Below are 16628 nucleotides of genomic sequence, written 5' to 3'. Positions count from 1 at the left end.
GATCCAGAGATGGCCGGATTTTTGTAGCTGGTGGAAAATCAAATCATCTTCATGTATGGTGTTTAGAATCAAAGCAGTTGATACGAATAATCCAGATGCCTGCAAAAGTACGAGCTGTCCGTCACCTGGAATTCCTCCCTGACAGTTTTGATGGGGGCTCCAATCAGGTCGGTTTTTCTACAAAGCTTAAGACTGGCGTATTTGGTTACTTGATTCAACACATATACTTCGAGGGCTTTTGGGGGACACTGGGGATATGGGCCCATACCATACAAAAGGAAAGTTACTGTGCTAAATGCTTGCTCAGTTGCTCTTTTATCTTAATGGAATGTCGTTGCTGAATGGGATATTGCTCTTTGTTTTTCATTGACACTGTTAATCGATGAATCCTTTTAATTTATAGGTCCTTGGAGTGTTAAGTCAAGATAATATTATGAGATTTATCCATATAGAAACATGCAAACTTCTTTTTGACATTGGGAGTCATGAAGAGGGAATTAGTACAGCAGCAGCTAGCCCGAATGGACGGTATATTGCATCAGTAATGGAAGATGGTAGCCTTAATTTATACAGTGTCCAAGCTTTGACTCAAGAAGGAAATAAGGTAGAGTGTTTTACATTTCTTAAAACAGCAGTAAATCCCAATAAAGTTGATACTTGTCTACATAACTTCTGTATCAGCAGTAGTTTGCAGACATGTGTTGGAGTGCCATATTGAACACTACAAATAAAAAGTGGTTTGTAGAGTTCCCCTCATAGTTACTCCAGCCTGTCAGATAAAATGGTGTTTTTAAAGTGTATATATATCACTGTGTTTCTGGTGTTGGCAGGAGGGGGAGATGGTATTACTTTCTACAGCAGTTTGCATGGACCAGTTCCTCTTGTAATGACATTTTGGGGGAGATGGAAACAGCAGAATTGTACTGCTTCGGTTCCATTTCTTATAGTAAATGTTTTGCAGCTGATGCTGTCTTAAACTGCGGGTATGAATGGTGTTTTTGTTACTGTGATTTTGTTCTTCTTACTGTGTTATTGGATGCCAGCATCCATCATTATGGCACAATCATACTCCTAATCCTTCCTGAATAACAACCATTCTAAATACCAGTTCTTATTTTATTAAAGTAATTTATTAATGAGAGTCAGGTTTCTAAATCCAGAATTCCATATATCTTTAATCACCATGTCTTTGAAGTAAACAGTAACCAGCTTTGGATAATGATGGAGTTGGAGCTGAGGATGTGTAAAGATGTCACACATGCATTCCATTTGCACTTTTGCTGACGGTTTGACATGAACTGGGATATCCACTTTGTTACTTGCTTTCCCAATCTCCAACTTTGAATTAATACATCCTTGACACTGAAGACTAATTAAAGTTTGTGAAGGTCTTTTGTATTCTTTTTAACTGGTGCTATAGAAATGCAAAATATTTCAGTGACATTGAGAAACACAGTAAAGTAAATAACCTGAACAGTACATGATACATGTTTATACTATCCCAATTATATTTTAGTGTTTGCTAAACAAGGAAATAACATGATGTTTGAGTCGGTTTGGAAGCTACGTAAACCTTCTCACGGTCTTTCTAGTTTATTACAACAGTTTTATTCACTGGTATACTTATTCAGGAGTATACAGTCCACATATATTTATTTATGGTATAAATGTGTCTCGTCTCTTCTTGCTGTAGCCATCAAGCTCAAAAATATGGCATATAAAATAGCATAAACATCAAACTATAGTGTTAGTTAACCTGTCTTACAAGATGATAACCGAAGTATTTTCCCTTAATATTAGCCTCCACCACCCATGTTCAAAGTAGTAGAAGATTGGTCCAAGTGCACGTCAGAGGGAAATAAACTGACAATGAGAGTGACTTCAGGAAGGTCAGAGCAGCCTTGGAAATCTAAAGGAAGCAAAATTCAAACCAGATTGCTAAAACTGCAAGTGAACAAATCACATGAAAATAAAGAGGTAGGAAGAAGTTGCAAATATTTTGTTCCCCAGTCTGCAGCATTTGAATTTCATTGCAAAAAAATATTTATCCGCTTACTTTAAAGGATAAGCTCAAGCACTGAATCACTTGGATGTTTGAGCAGAGAGGGGATTGAGGGAGTTTTAGTACCATTTCCTCTCTCTGTTTAGCCCATACTCCAGTATTATGTGACGCAGCCAGAGCTGCCTCCAGTCAGCTTGGGGTACCTCTGAAGTTGTTCAAGCAACTTGTGACACATTTGGATATTTGCTCGATCTGATCTGCTTCCCTGCTAGCAAACTGGCACCTCTAAAATGTCTGCCTAGAAGCCATTTCATTTTTTATTAATTATTTAGAAGATGCAGTACTGTTACATTTATTTTCCTTCTGTCATCGCTGTGCCATCGTCTTTCTCTGTCTTTATCTTGCACCTCATATGTCTATATATTCTCATATATATATACACATACACATATATATACACACGTATCTATATCCTCCTGTAACATTCATCACAATATGATCCATTCCTTATGCCAATATTCTTTATGGTTTGGCTATATCCATCATTTAATTACATATAGTTTAGTTAGTTCGTTCTGATTTGCTTCTGATTGAAATCAATGGCAGCTGTTCTTTGAGTTCAGTAGATGAATGATCTTTCGAATTATCTTTTTTGTTGTTGAAATACCTAGGATTATCTAACGGATAGCAGTACACTTTTTTTTTAATTTTATGTTAGTAACTTCAGTAGTTAGCTACTATCATCAATTAGAGTGCAAGGAAAGAGATTATGAAGGAGAAATCCTTACATTTATTGTTGATCCCCTATTTTGTAGAACGAATTGCCAGGTGGATTAAACAAGAAACGTCTGCGGGCCTTATTGAAAGGATTTGGAGAATATCCAGCAAAGTACAGGTATGTTTGTGTGCGTGTTCATGCTTGCGCAAAATGAAATTGCTTGTGTTTACTGCCCTATGAAAGAGAAGTTGCTTGACTAAGTCTGCATTTTAATTGCAGGATGTTTGTTTGGCGTTCCTTATTACAACTTCCTGAAAACCACTTAGCATTCAGTACCCTAATAGATAAGGGTACCCACAGTGCATTTGTGAATATTCAAAACGAGTATCCAATCAAAAGTAGGAAACTACTGAGAGTTTTACAGAGGTAAAGTATATATTTATATTTAGTTAAATATTATAGGTTTTTATTTTCATAAAGTGATCCGAAATGTATCCAATAGGTGGAATCAGCTGTAAGGAAAATTCTAAAATGAAATAGTAGTGCCCTTGTGCAGTTTTGGTTTTATAACTCATATAATCCTGCATGTATCTTGAAGTTTACAATCTTTCTATTTTGTGGTTTTAAAATGCATATTATATTTTTGTTTAGTTTTGGATCGATGTTTTCTACACCTTTGTTTGCTTTTGCGTATAGGACCTTATCAGCTCTAGCTCACTGGTCTGCTATCTTTGCTGAGACGCCTTATATTCCTTTGCTAGCATTCCCATTTGTAAAATTGTTCCAGAACAACCAGCTGATCTGCTTTGAAGTTGTTGCTACAGTAGTAGGTAAGCAATGATTTTAAAAACTCAGATATGCTGCAACATGTTTAAGCTTTCCCATGCAAAAGAGCTTTTCATGATGAAATGAATGAGGTATTTCCTAAGAGGTCACCAGGCTGTCTTCTAAAGCTGTTGCCAGAAATTCATACGTAGCAACTGTATGCTTAAAAAAAAAAAATGCTTGTAAATAAAAATGTGATATTAGACTTCCTTTTGCAGTGTTTCTAGCAAAAAGTTAGCAGTTTAACAGTATTTGTAACATCTAATCTGTAAAAACAAATGTATCTAGCATAATTATAATAACTAAAGTTTCTGAGACATGGGAAGAGTAGTCACACACACCCCCCACCTCCTCACCCACTCCCAGTCAAAAGGGAACGATCTCTTTTAAAGTTTTACTGTGTTTAGTTGTCCTAAGCATCTGGTAACTCAAAATGAGACATTTGGCTGAAAGCTGGCTATGGCTGTCTTCTGAAGAAACATTCTAAATTAAAGTGCTTTACAGTTAAATTAGTTGTTGCAGCTGCTGCTAAGTCTACAGAAGATATGTGCTGCCAAGCATGCATACCCACTTTGCAAACACATGCTGTTAGTGAATAAGTATCCAAGTTTACGGAAATTATTCTTAGTATGTTAAAAATTACTTGATCCAGGCTGTAGTTTCATGAGACAGAAATACCGGCTAAAGTATTCCCATCTGCCTCCAACCACTTAGTCCCACAGCACACAGACTTTTTTTTGTTTTCTTTTTGAGCCAGATTAGTTCCCCAGTCTGGTTCGCAGTGTACTGACACAAACACTCATGCCAGTGCAGCTTGAGGAGCAGTGTACTGTGAGAATGGTTTAGGAATAAATGCTAGGAGAGTTGGGAATAGCTTAAACAGGTTTTGCTGCCTAAAACTACCTCTTAAATTCATAGCCTTTATAACCAAACCCTAAGGTTGTCAAGAGTCTACCACTCTGATTACAGTGGATTGTGTTGGGCTTTTTTTTTCTCTTTCAGTTAATTTTTGTCAGCACTGGTTTGAGTATTTTCCCAATCCTCCAGTTAATGTCCTTAGTATGATGGAAAATATTCTGGCACATCATGACAAAGAACTACTGCAGCATTTAATAAAACACAATGTGACTTCACAGGTAATATTCTAGCCAAGTTTTGTATATAAAATGTCACTGCAGTGAATGATAGTGCATTAGTCTTTTATTTTGAAATAATTCTTTTTTGGGGGAGTTTTCATTAAATAACAGTGAGTGATATGGGAGTGTAAAGAATATATCATTGCTTTCCTGCAGCTTTTCCTTTTCCATGATCATAAATCTCACATACGTGCTACTGTAGTTCTTAGAAGAAGTCCTTTGCTTTCAGGTCCACATTGCTTGAAAATCTACTTATGAAATAATAAATGTACTTTTATTTTTTTTTAAAGTGGACATAGGTGTCATGACTTAATTTTGTAATCCCTATTTATCAGTAGGGATGAATTTATTTTCACAAATCTAAACAGAAGATTTAGACATCCAGTGAAATAAGAAATTTATTTATAATCACCCCATATTAATTTTGAATGTTTATAGTGGGCAATAAAACTTATCTTCAGATATTCTGGTTTAGTTCCTGTTTCTTTCATAAATCAATGGATTCTTGGTATAAGGCAAGAAAGGTTCATATTATATCTTTAAAAGGAATGATAAAATTGTACTAACGGATTATTTTGTCAATTTTCCCAAATAATGTAGGTTTATGCTTGGCCTCTTCTAGAAACACTCTTCTCTGAGGTTCTAACAAGAGAAGAATGGCTGAAAGTCTTTGACAATATTTTCTCCAACCATCCTTCGTACTTCCTAATGATTGTCGTTGCCTACATTATATGTTCCAGAGCTCCCTTGCTTCACTGTAATCAAACAGGAGATTTTGAGGTAAACATCTTCATATTTAAATCAGTCATATGGAAGTGTACCTGCAGAGACGTATAAAACATTGTATCTGTTGTTACGGCAGTTAGAAGGAGAGGTTTCATTTCCACATTAATATATTATTACATGTTTCTGAATAACGTCATCTAGTACTTGACAAATATACAATAAATGAATAAAATATTGAGCAATTTCCTGCAGTTTCATGCAATGAGATCTTTAAGAGCTTTCATAACCTTTCTAGTACCACTAAAAGGCATTTTGTAAATGTCAGTAGTTCATCAATCACAAAATAATTCTGCCTCTTTTTTGGGGATCTAATGTGGACTTGTGCCTGTGGAGACAAGACACAGTCATTCTGTCATGTTTCATTATTTTGCTTTCAGATTTGCAAAATTAGGCAGTATTATTTGACGTTCTCTGAAGCTAAATGAAAATGTTTCCTTATGTTTAGCCTTACATGGGAGGAGGAGGCTTTTTCATATGAAAACATCCCTGTAGGCAAACAAAGCATTCCACCTTGAAAATGTGCTTGTGAGCAGTCGGTTTGACAGACATCAAACAGATGACATTATTGCTATGTTTAATAATAACCAATTGAAAGATTTTATTGGTGAATAGGATCTTTGACAGGAAGAATAGTCCTTCAAGAAGAGGAACTTCCAAGCTTCATGTTTGAACATCAGAAGTTGAGGGAGGTTTATCCAGTGGTAGGAGTGTCTGTGCGCACAGCTGGACACTCTAAATTCACGTCTAGCTTTCCAGATCCCTTGCGCAACTGCCATTTGAAGAGAAGGAAAAGAACCAGAGCGTACTTTTACAACTTGAAGAGGTTGGAGTCAAGTCATTTGAGCCGGTGATATTTTACTAATTGGTAGGGCTAACTTAATAGTCCCTTTTTAAATCAACTTTTGGAATATAGGTCTTGCTAATTTACCTAATTATTCCCAAATAGGTATATTAAAGACTTGCTTAATCTTTTGTAGAATGTAAGTGGAAGCATGTCTCTTACAGTATTTCTTTCATCATCGTAACAACCTGGACATTAACGTTGTGATTAAGGAAGCTTATCATCTCATGGAGGCTACACCACTAGATATCCATCCACAGCGTATGCTTGATGACTTCATACCGCTTACAAAAGGACAGTACCCTGTATTTAATAAATATCCCAAGTTCATTGTGGATTATCAAACTCGGGAACGGGAGAGGATCAGACAGGATGAAATTGAATACTTGCGAGAGAGGTATTAATGGGAAAGTTGACGACAGTGTCAGACTGGGAGGGACAGGTGGACACAATTGCCTTTTCCTGTTGTAATCTGTATGCTTGAGGAGAGAGACAATTAAGAAAATTCAGGAAGATTACTTTAAATAACTGCTAAACGCTAAGAGTTATTTGGTCTGCACATTTTTAAGTTAAATTGGTAGTCTTATCTTAAACAAAAAATGTTTGTTAATTCGCAGAAAATATTGGGCCGTAAGTCTTCAAACTTAAAAACTTGTGAGTCAGAGCCTAAACCTCCGTTGACTTTGTAGTGTCCAATTTTGTGAAGGGCCAGGAGTTCTTAGCTTGCTGTTGAAATCAGTGGGTACCATGTTGCCATGGCACCTTTAGAAACTATTTTTCATTAAGAATGTGAGAAGGAAAATATCTGCACTCATCTGAAATGCCCTGTTGTCTTTAACAGTCAGTATTCTAACTCTTCCTCATGTACTTCCTCAGTACGTAAAGGGCATGCCATACTCTTTCATGCCATCTCATTTCAGCAGTTCTTTGCTAGTACAGTCATCAGTTTCTAAGTAATCAAGTAATTTCTTGATACTTGGCTTGAATTACTAACATAATCTCCTTCCATTTAGACAATTAGCACATGAATTAGAAGCTAAAGCACAGGAACGGAAAGCAGAAGATGAAGCCTGGTATCGAAAGCAGGAATTACTTCAAGAAGCTGAAGAACAGAGGCGAAAAATGCTACTGGAAGAAGAAGAGAAGCTGGCTGAACAGAGGCAGAGGTATTACAATATAAGAAGTATTAGGGGCCTGGCTACTGTATCCTGCTATGACATTTTTAACCATGAGTAAAGGAGAAATAACCACTAATTTGTATAAATTGTAATGTGGGAAAACAGTGTGGTCTGGTGGGTCAGATTTTGGTGTGGGAATGAAGTGATCTGGGTTGTATTACTGCCTTGCCTGAGGGAATACAGCAGATTAGAGGCCAAGTCACTTCATATTTTTGTCTCAGCTCCCAGCCTTTTGTCTGGTCTCTTTGGATTGTGAATGCTCTTCAGCAGTCAGTTGCTGTGTGTTTGCATACTGAGACTTCAGACTTGCACTGTGGGCAGACTCACGCTGCAAATACAAGAGCCACTTATAGTATAAGTGACTGTACACATTCTTGTATTTCTAGTGGATTTAGAAAAAAACCCCTGCTTTATATATCAGTTGCTGAGCAGAGTTGTGATAGTACTGGAGCTGAACTGTTAGTTTGTACGTTTTGCAGTTGTGAAGGTTTAAGAGAATTTCAACAGCTCCATAATTTTTTAGATCAACTACAAGTAATCATAGAATCATTTAGGTTGGAAAAGACCCTTAAGATCATCAAGTCCAACCGTTAACCTAACACTGCCAGGTCCACCGCTAAATCATGTCCCTAAGCACCACATCTACAGGCGCTTCTCTTAAACCTCTGTAACCTACAGAGTAATTTTTTTTCTTTTTTTTTGTAAAGAGGGCAGTGAGCCTTTCTTTGCAAACTAATTCTTGAGTTTGTGGTTTTGTTCCTTGAAAGACTTTGGTATTTTCCAAATAAGCTTAGGACTAATTTTGTGCAGAAAGAGGTACCAGGACACTGGCAATTATTCTCAGGAATAGTTTCCAGTTCTGGATCATTGCAATAGTAAACTAGTGCTTATTAAAGCAGAACAGAAATAGGGTACAGGACTTCAAAGCTTAATTGGGGACGTTGCCAATAGAGGATGTCTGTGTGTCTGTGAATTAAATTTTGTCTGGTAAATGAAAAAGGGACAATTTAAAAGAGTGAAAGCAACTGTCCTAAGCTTTATAAGTTAGAGATTAGCTCATAGTAACTAATGGATGACTGCAGTGCAAATTTGTGCTCTTTGCTACTGACCTTTCATATATACAAGTTTCCTTGTTTCTGTTTTGGCTTTGAAGACTAGCTGCTGTGAAAAGAGAACTGAAAGTAAAGGAACTGCAATTTCTAGATGCTTCGAGAAGGCGTTTTCTGAAATACCAGCAAGATCAGCGTCAAATGGAACTGAACCGTCTTGATGATGAAATTGCGAGAAAGGCTGAGTATTGCTCAAGCAAGGTTTATTAGTGAAAATAAACAAGGAAAAAAATGCATAACTACAATTTCAGTTGATATACTGTGATTTCTGAGCCCAGAGGTGTATTTAGCATGCGATGGTAAATGCATAATTGAACAGTTTTATTTGGCACTTACTGTGTTCCACTGGCTTGCTTTAATGGGCAAAATTCCTTAGAAAAGCCAGATTCATCTGTATATTGGCAGTGTTGAAAAATGTAATGAGCTCCTTAAAGGAGTAGTGAGTTCTCGGCTGTCTGTGGGCTGTATGTCCAGATTGCAAATTAACTCTGCCATTGATTGAGAGGCTCCGCAGTGGCCTCTGGCCAGGCCTGGCTCTGCTCCCGTGTTACTAGCTCGAGCACCGTGGCATGCAGATGCTGAGAATGGAAGCTTTTGAACCTTGTGGGCATGAATTGAGTCTTTGCAGGGCCATTCCTCGTGTCTCAGCACCACACTTTGTAGAGTGCCGTGCAGCTGTGTGTGTGTTTCCGCAGTCAGGGCGGTGTAAGATTTATTAGCTCTGGCTCAGCACAGGTTCTGCCAGGTGCAAAGTGGCCACTTCGCTATCTGTGTACTGTCCTCCGCAGTGTTCTGCGTTCAGAGACTCCTTATTCGATTCGGAGCTGCATCTGGCAGATTATTAGCGTTAGATCAAGCCTGACGTTTCCCAAGTATGCTCGGCTGGATGCAAAACTATTCCTGTGCTTCTTTTTCACCTTGCCCTGTACTTTTGATATGCAATATTTTGCGGTATTCGTGGTGTGACAGAAAGTTGACTAGAATTTAGAAGTAGGGTGTGATTTGGGGTTTTGGACATTCTTTCTTGATACTGTTTTTTAAGGGAGAAAAATTTCTCCTTTACTGTATTTTCATGTGTTTCTCTTCTCCTCAAGGCATCCATGAGAGAGCAGGAAACAGCTGCTACTGTTCAAGATGTAGAAGTACAACGGATGGAACTTGAATCACAAAGACAGCTTTTTGAACAGGTAGCTATTAGGGAGCCATAGATGTTTATATTTAATGGTTCTTCCTTTGCAGTTCTCAGATTCAGTTGTGTTCATTCAACCAGACTTTGGTGAGGAAAAAGGGGGACTTTTTTTTTTTCTTCTCTGATACGTTTTTTAAAATAAACCCTCTGTTGATAAAAGCATTAGTAGAACTCACTGTTATCTGTTTTTCTGGGAGAAAATACCCATATCCTCCCGATTTTCTTCTTCTCCTGTGCAGAGGTATCGCTTGGTTGCTGCAGGGTTTAGCTGTGTGCTCATCTGGTTGAGAGAAGCGAGGAACGTGTAAATAAGAAATAAGTCTATAACAATATGTTCCTCATCCCAGAAACTCCCACCTTTTCATCTGTGGTATCCAGATATATCTACATTTTCTGGAGAGAACAGTATAGCAGATTGATGTAGCTGATGAAAAAATATCTAATTGCCAACAGCATCATTAAGCCAAAAGGAATGGATGGTTCGTGGGGAATGTGCAGTTCCTTTCTTAAATGACTGACTTATAATTCAGAAAGATTGCTGTTCAGTAATAAAGGGTTTTAATCAATAATACTGTTTAAATATTAGTTAATTATTATAAATAATTAATGATTGAAAAGCAAGGCTGACAATGGAAGGCTTTAATAATGACCATTTTGTTTAGAAATAGTAAGTTAAGTGTTTAGAAATCACAGCTACATGTGCCTGTCTTGCATACCTGCAGATCCGATGGAATGCAAGCAGAAGTGGACACCAGATAGCTAACCCTTATTTTGAAGCATGTGTCTGCTTATATTTGGCTTTTTAAAGCTTTTGGCTATAGACTTTTTATAACCCATGCTGAGCATAACTGGGCTAAATTTCTTTTAGCATCTATTTATTAAATACACAGCCTGCTGTATTGTGGCTACATAACTCAAACCAGGCTAAGCTCATTTCTGTTCCAGTACATGTAAAGTCAGCTGTTTAAGGGAACCAATTCTACAGTGATCATCCTCTTCAGGCTAGAAAGGTAGCAATTATTTAACTAACTGAGTATATATGTCTGCCCACAAGAGTCTGTGTAGGCAGGCTTGCCCTGCCCATGCCCTGAACCGACGGTTTTACTGCTGTCAGTGAGGGGCTCTATTCAAGCTTAGAAGGCCGTGTATGTTAACTTTGCTTCAGTACCCTGCTGACACAGCTCAATAGATTCCCGCAGGCCTAGGAGGGGGTTATGTCTTCTCCAGAAAACTGTGTAGATGTGTCCTGATGAAAAGGTGGTGAGAGTTAAAATTCTATTTCTAGATCTACTGCTGATTTGTACTACTTTGGCAAATCATCTCTGCATTCAAGCTGCAGATGTGTTTATTGTAAGTCCCTGTACCATGAAATATGATTTATATTTGTGAAACAGTTTGAGGTTTTGGCTAAAACGTGCCATAAAAGTGCAGAATATTTTCATGATGAATCTAATTCATTTAAGTTGGAATTCTGCTTTTATGCTCCACTGTAATCCAGGGAATGGAATTACATCAGTATCAACCAGCGAGACCACTGTGGTGACTCAGGCTTAGTGTAATTCCGAGTGGGTAAAACAGCAGGGACTATCACTGTCTTGCACAGTTATGATATGTAGTGGGATAAGATGTGTGGATATGTCCAAATCCTAGTTTAATGAAATTCTAATAGATGTTAAAGAGACAGAATTACAAATGTGGGTTAGTAGCTTAGCAACAATAACTTATGTTTGTGTGTTTGGCAGCATCTAATCAAAGATCAAGAAGCAGTTACAAAGGAAATGAAAGAAGAGATGGATGCCCGTCGAAGAAGGGTGGATCTGGAAGATCATCTTGTTCAGAGATTGATGGAAATAGATAGAGAAGAAAAACAGAAAGCTCAGATAGTAAGATGATTGGATCTTAACATGTATTCTGGGGAGTTAGTATGCTAGCTAGTACAAGTAGTACTAGTTAATAGTATTTCAATTGCTATTAACTAGTTCAAGTTAATATGAAAATATTTTCTAAAGAAATCTAATTTCTAGATACCTATATTAATAGATTATGACAGTATGTTTAAAGTTTTGAGGTTTTCAAAAACCTGACTGAAGTGTCCAAACAGCTATATAACACTGAAATTCTCTGTGCCTGCCATGAATATTAGCTTTTCTTTGCTTCTCAGAACTTAGAAGGCATATAGGGCTCAAAAGTGCTTTTCAGAATAAGACATCCTCCTGTTAAGGAACATGTTTTATTTGTAACCATAATAAAACAAAAGTAAGCCTCAAAGGAACTTTCAGTTGGTAGTACTTGGCAGGAAATTCAGCTGTAGAAGCTGTCTTCTAGATCACAGCAACGAATGTGTGTAGCTTGACATTAGGAATTGTTCAGATTTTCAAGCTCAGAACTTGTAACTGCACAGTTGGAAAAATAGTTGCAGCTAACCCACTGCCCATATGCTTGGCATCTGCATTTATATTTTGTCTAGAAATAAACATATGGGTCTGAATTTTTGTAAACAGCCTTTGATTTTTGGAAGCAGATGGATGTGGGTGGAAGTATTGGCATCCAGGTATCAATCTTTTGTTAATTGCACCTATAAATCATATTAAATCCATGCTAGGAAAGCAAAATCCCCAAAATCATGGAGAGGTTGATGCTTCTTTCCAAAAGATTAAAAAAAAAAAACCAAACCACCAAACAAAACAAAACAAGACCCTCAGTTAAGGGAAAGAATAAGACGGATGAAGAAGCAGAAGAAAGCCCTGATAGATGAGGCAGCCTGCTGTAGTGAATGGAGGAGTGGCACTGCAGGTACAGTCTCTCAGCAGGGACATCTAACTGTGACACTGGAGAACACTTCAGCTCATCCTACCTTATCTGCATGTAAGGCTGTCTACTTGAAATAGAGTAATTGGACTCCTGGTAAGAAAGATGTTTTATTAGGTGGCTGAAGAAAATTTAGCCAGAGCAGAGCAGAAACGCATTGACGCCGACTGGAGGTTGCAAGCATTGCATAAACTGAGGCGTGACGATCAGGACCGTGAGAAGTGTTATGAAGAGATAGCCAAGCTCCTGCATGACAACAGGGTGAAAGAAGCTGAACTGCTGAAGGCCATGAGGGAAGCAGAAGAAAAAAAGGTATTTGCAGTATTTCTTTTTCTAAGTGGGACTGGCACAAATGTAACAGTCTTTTGCCCATAACACGGTAGAGCGTAAAACTGAAAGGTATTGAAGAAATGTTTTGTTAAGAATCTCCTTTCCTGTTTTGACTGGGAGTTTCTGGAAGCACTAGAGCAAATTGGTGAGGATATTTTAGGCTTAGGAAAGCAGATTCCTAATTCTCTAAGCTCCTCTCATTTTTTTTCTCTGACCCAGGACTTTTACCTTTCTCCAGGTGTTTGAATGAGAATTTTTTCAAAAAGAAACATTCACTCAGCTTAATAACATATATTTTGATTTAAGGGTGAAGTTTAGCCTGTAGTAATCCAGATGGTTTTACTTGTTGCTTTTTCCTTGCAACACATCTGTTGAGGACACATTTAATACCTCTGTTGCACAGTGGGAAGAAGTTACACGGAAAAAAGCTCAACTGGAAGAAGAGCAGAAGGCCGCTGCTGCTGCAGATGAGCACAGGAAGCAGTTTTTAGAAGACAAAATGAATGACGCATTAGAATTGGCTGAAAAGCTGCAAAGACAAGATGGCTATTTTGGTGAGCGTATAGATAATGCAGTTCTCCTGTGTGGATGTTGGCATGAAGCATTCAGCAACTGAATACAAACTAAAAGTGTCCAGCACTGGGGATAAACTTAGGCTTAACTCCTTTACATAAATACTTCTTGGCAGTATTCTTTCGTAAAACCAATCTATCAGGCCAGACATGGAAAGGAATCTCAGTTTGATATCTATCAGATGCAGCAATATAAATGGCATTTTTGGTAGGAGCACAGGTTTAGATCAGCTTAAGCCGTTCGTAAAATTGCATCTCCTGGAAATCCTCTGTCAAATAATGTAAAGAACAGCAAACTCACTGCCAACAAGTGACTTTGCCAAGTGTTTGTTCACAGGAATAAAACATTTATGCACTTCCAGAATTGGCCAGTACATCCTTCTCAAATGCAGTATTTGTGTCTTTTTGCAGATATTTCTCCTGTTCCCCCATCTCTGCAAGGCTCATACAAAATTAGTGATTAGTATTAAGATTAGGTGATTAATATTGCTTTGGGTGAACTTTTTCAGACTTTGCCCTTATTTGCCTAATGTTTTTAATACGGAGTAATTTGCAACTGCAAATTATTAAAATGGGTGTCTCCTCCTAAAACTGCAAGTATGAGTAGCTGTATTCCACGTGATCTTAGTGGCCCATTTGTGAGAAGATTAATTATACAGGAAGAAACAGCACATGTGGAGCTGTAATTTCTTAAAATGAAATGCAGTGAGGCATAGCTTTGACCCATAGACTAGAAAAATTGACTTCTAATTCTGAGCCATTAGCCATTGTACTTGCCATTAGCTGGAGTGAGTGATTGTTCCAGTTTTGCTTCCCGGAGAAAAACTGTTTCACCTCAAGCTAGAAAAAATCACTAGAAATGTAAACACTTTTAATTTACAAAGAATCCTTCTCTCCATTTCCTACAGAGAGACTGCATGATTTAAAGGCCGGACGTACAGAGAGAGGGGTAGAACTCCAGCAGGTGCCAAGGTCTGGAAACATCTGTCTGAACGATTTGTCTGCATCAGAGTCATCATCACACGGTAAGTTTCTAAGTTAGGACCCTCCTTTCTTTAACATTTAATTTCAGAAGCGTTACCGGAACGCCTCATTATGCAATTGAGTCATTAGTTGTGTAGGCGTTTAGTGGATAGTAAACCAGTTTATTGTTTTATTCTATTTCACACCAGAAAAAATGTCTTCACTACCAGGGGCAGCACAGGTAGGAAGTCCCTGAAGTGTGTCATGTTGTGAGAATAGTCATGTTAAATCTTGGCCTACTTCAATCTCATTCTGACCTGATCATTTTACCGATGCTTTTTCTGTCTTCATAATTACGTATGATTTGGGGATGTTGAGAAGATGTAGAACTGTCTTTCATTAAAATCTTACTGAGACTTATAGTCAGGAATTAGTCTGTAATCATAATCTGTAATGTAATCCCAATTAATCCTGTCTGTAATCCCAATGAAGAGATTGTGTGCAGCCCTGAGGAGAAGGACTTGGGGGTACTGATAGATGAAAAGCTGGACATGAGCCGGCAATGTGCACTCGCAGCCCAGAAGGCCAACCGTATCCTGGGCTGCATCAAAAGCAGCGTGGCCGGCAGGTCGAGGGAGGTGATCCTGCCCCTCTGCTCTGCTCTGGTGAGACCCCCCCTGGAGTGCTGCGTCCAGCTCTGGGGTCCTCAGCACAGGAAGGACACGGACCTGTTGGAGCGGGTCCAGAGGAGGGCCACAAAACTGATCGGAGGGATGGAGCACCTCTGCTGTGAAGAAAGGCTGAGAGAGTTGGGGTTGTTCAGCCTGGAGAAGAGAAGGCTTTGGGGAGACCTTATTGCGGCCTTTCAGTACTTAAAGGGGGCTTGTAAGAAAGATGGGGACAGACTTTTTAGCAGGGCCAGTAGCAATAAGACAAGGATTAATGGTTTTAAACTAGAAGAGGGGAGATTCAGACTGGATATAAGAAAGAAATTTTTCACAATGAGGGAGGTGAAACAGTGGCACAGGTTGCCCAGAGAGGTGGTAGATGCCCCATCCCTGGAAACATTCAAGGCCAGGCTGGATGGGGCTCTGAGCAACCTGATCTGGTTGTAGATGTCCCTGCCCATGGCAGGGGGGTTGGATGAGATGACCTTTAAAGGTCCCTTCCATCCCAAAGCATTCTATGATTCTGTGATTTCCTCTCGGCTGTCCTAGCCGTTATGGCCAGTGAAAGCACATTTTACAATCACACACATCTTATGCACAAAGCTGTACGCAATGGGAAATGTATCTATGGACCTGCCATAGCGACCTGTCAGCATCTGACCTTTTTCTAACATGACACAGGTACCACTTTCAAAGAACTTGGGAGGAGTTGTTCCTTGCTTTTATGGGTCCGAGGGCTGTCTCGCATACAGTGGTACTAATAAAACACAGCGTTCCTATGCGGGAGGTATCAGCTTTCCAATAAGCGTTCATGGTATTTATGGAAAACTGTTAGTTGCAATATTAAGTCTGAGTTTCTTGCACTTAAGTGTCTTTAGACAGAAGACGAGAAGAACTGGCGTGCCAGGAGCGGGAACTGATGACAGAAGTCAGACGGCTCAGGCAAAAGCTTACCTCACAGGCTCGAACTAGACATCCTCCAACTCGTTTCCAAGCTACAAAGTGGACACCTTGAGATGGTTTGCTCCGGACCTCATCTGTACTTTCAAATTATTAATCACTGAAGTGCTAAATATGTATAGTGTGATTAAGGGCTGATCATAGATTGTTCATTATAAAGGTCTTTGGAAATATTTTTATATAAAAATAAAATGCTAGCTAGAAAAATGCGTGTTGTTTGTAACCTTCTCATTATTTTCTTGGTAACTATAATGCTATTTTAATAAATAAACTTACTTTTTACCATTAAGTTATTACACTTGCAGTATTTGTGTACTTTATTTGTTCTGGTGAATGCCATGACTTGAAGGAACAAACGACTGTTAAAATGTTGGTTTTGTCAGTGATGTGTAAGTGGATTTTACAAGTTGCAGCGGGGAAATTAGCAATTAGAGGAAAAAATCCTTTCCATTGAGAGACAAACACTGAAAATAAGGCCCAGGGAGGCTGCGGAGCCTCCGTTGCTGCAGATATATACAGTTGTTATACATATTAGCGGGTACA

General features: G+C 38.5%; 1 protein-coding gene across 2 annotated transcripts in view; it reads left to right on the top strand.

Annotated features, from left to right (window-relative positions):
- TBC1D31 (TBC1 domain family member 31) overlaps nt 1-16264 on the top strand; it is a 24532-nt gene extending 8268 nt beyond the window's left edge. The window contains exons 6-22 of one of the 2 annotated variants that reach the window (XM_082310026.1): nt 8-167; nt 404-604; nt 1801-1977; nt 2818-2897; nt 3000-3146; nt 3417-3550; nt 4548-4681; nt 5282-5461; nt 6473-6705; nt 7322-7474; nt 8640-8775; nt 9690-9782; nt 11527-11667; nt 12710-12904; nt 13326-13476; nt 14403-14519; nt 16004-16264. In XM_082310026.1, coding sequence (XP_082166152.1) covers nt 8-167; nt 404-604; nt 1801-1977; nt 2818-2897; nt 3000-3146; nt 3417-3550; nt 4548-4681; nt 5282-5461; nt 6473-6705; nt 7322-7474; nt 8640-8775; nt 9690-9782; nt 11527-11667; nt 12710-12904; nt 13326-13476; nt 14403-14519; nt 16004-16140 — 2569 coding nt within the window. In that variant the 3' untranslated portion in view covers nt 16141-16264. Of the gene's footprint in view, nt 1-7; nt 168-403; nt 605-1800; nt 1978-2817; nt 2898-2999; nt 3147-3416; nt 3551-4547; nt 4682-5281; nt 5462-6472; nt 6706-7321; nt 7475-8639; nt 8776-9689; nt 9783-11526; nt 11668-12709; nt 12905-13325; nt 13477-14402; nt 14520-15994 lie in introns of both variants that reach the window. The other variant, XM_082310025.1, reaches the window with a different exon arrangement.
- Nucleotides 16265-16628: the final 364 nt, after the last annotated feature.

Source organism: Platalea leucorodia (assembly GCF_965183815.1).
Source record: "Platalea leucorodia genome assembly, chromosome: 1".
Taxonomy (NCBI): domain Eukaryota; kingdom Metazoa; phylum Chordata; class Aves; order Pelecaniformes; family Threskiornithidae; genus Platalea; species Platalea leucorodia.
Note: the sequence above shows the minus strand (reverse complement) of the source record. Positions and strands in the feature narration are given on the sequence as shown.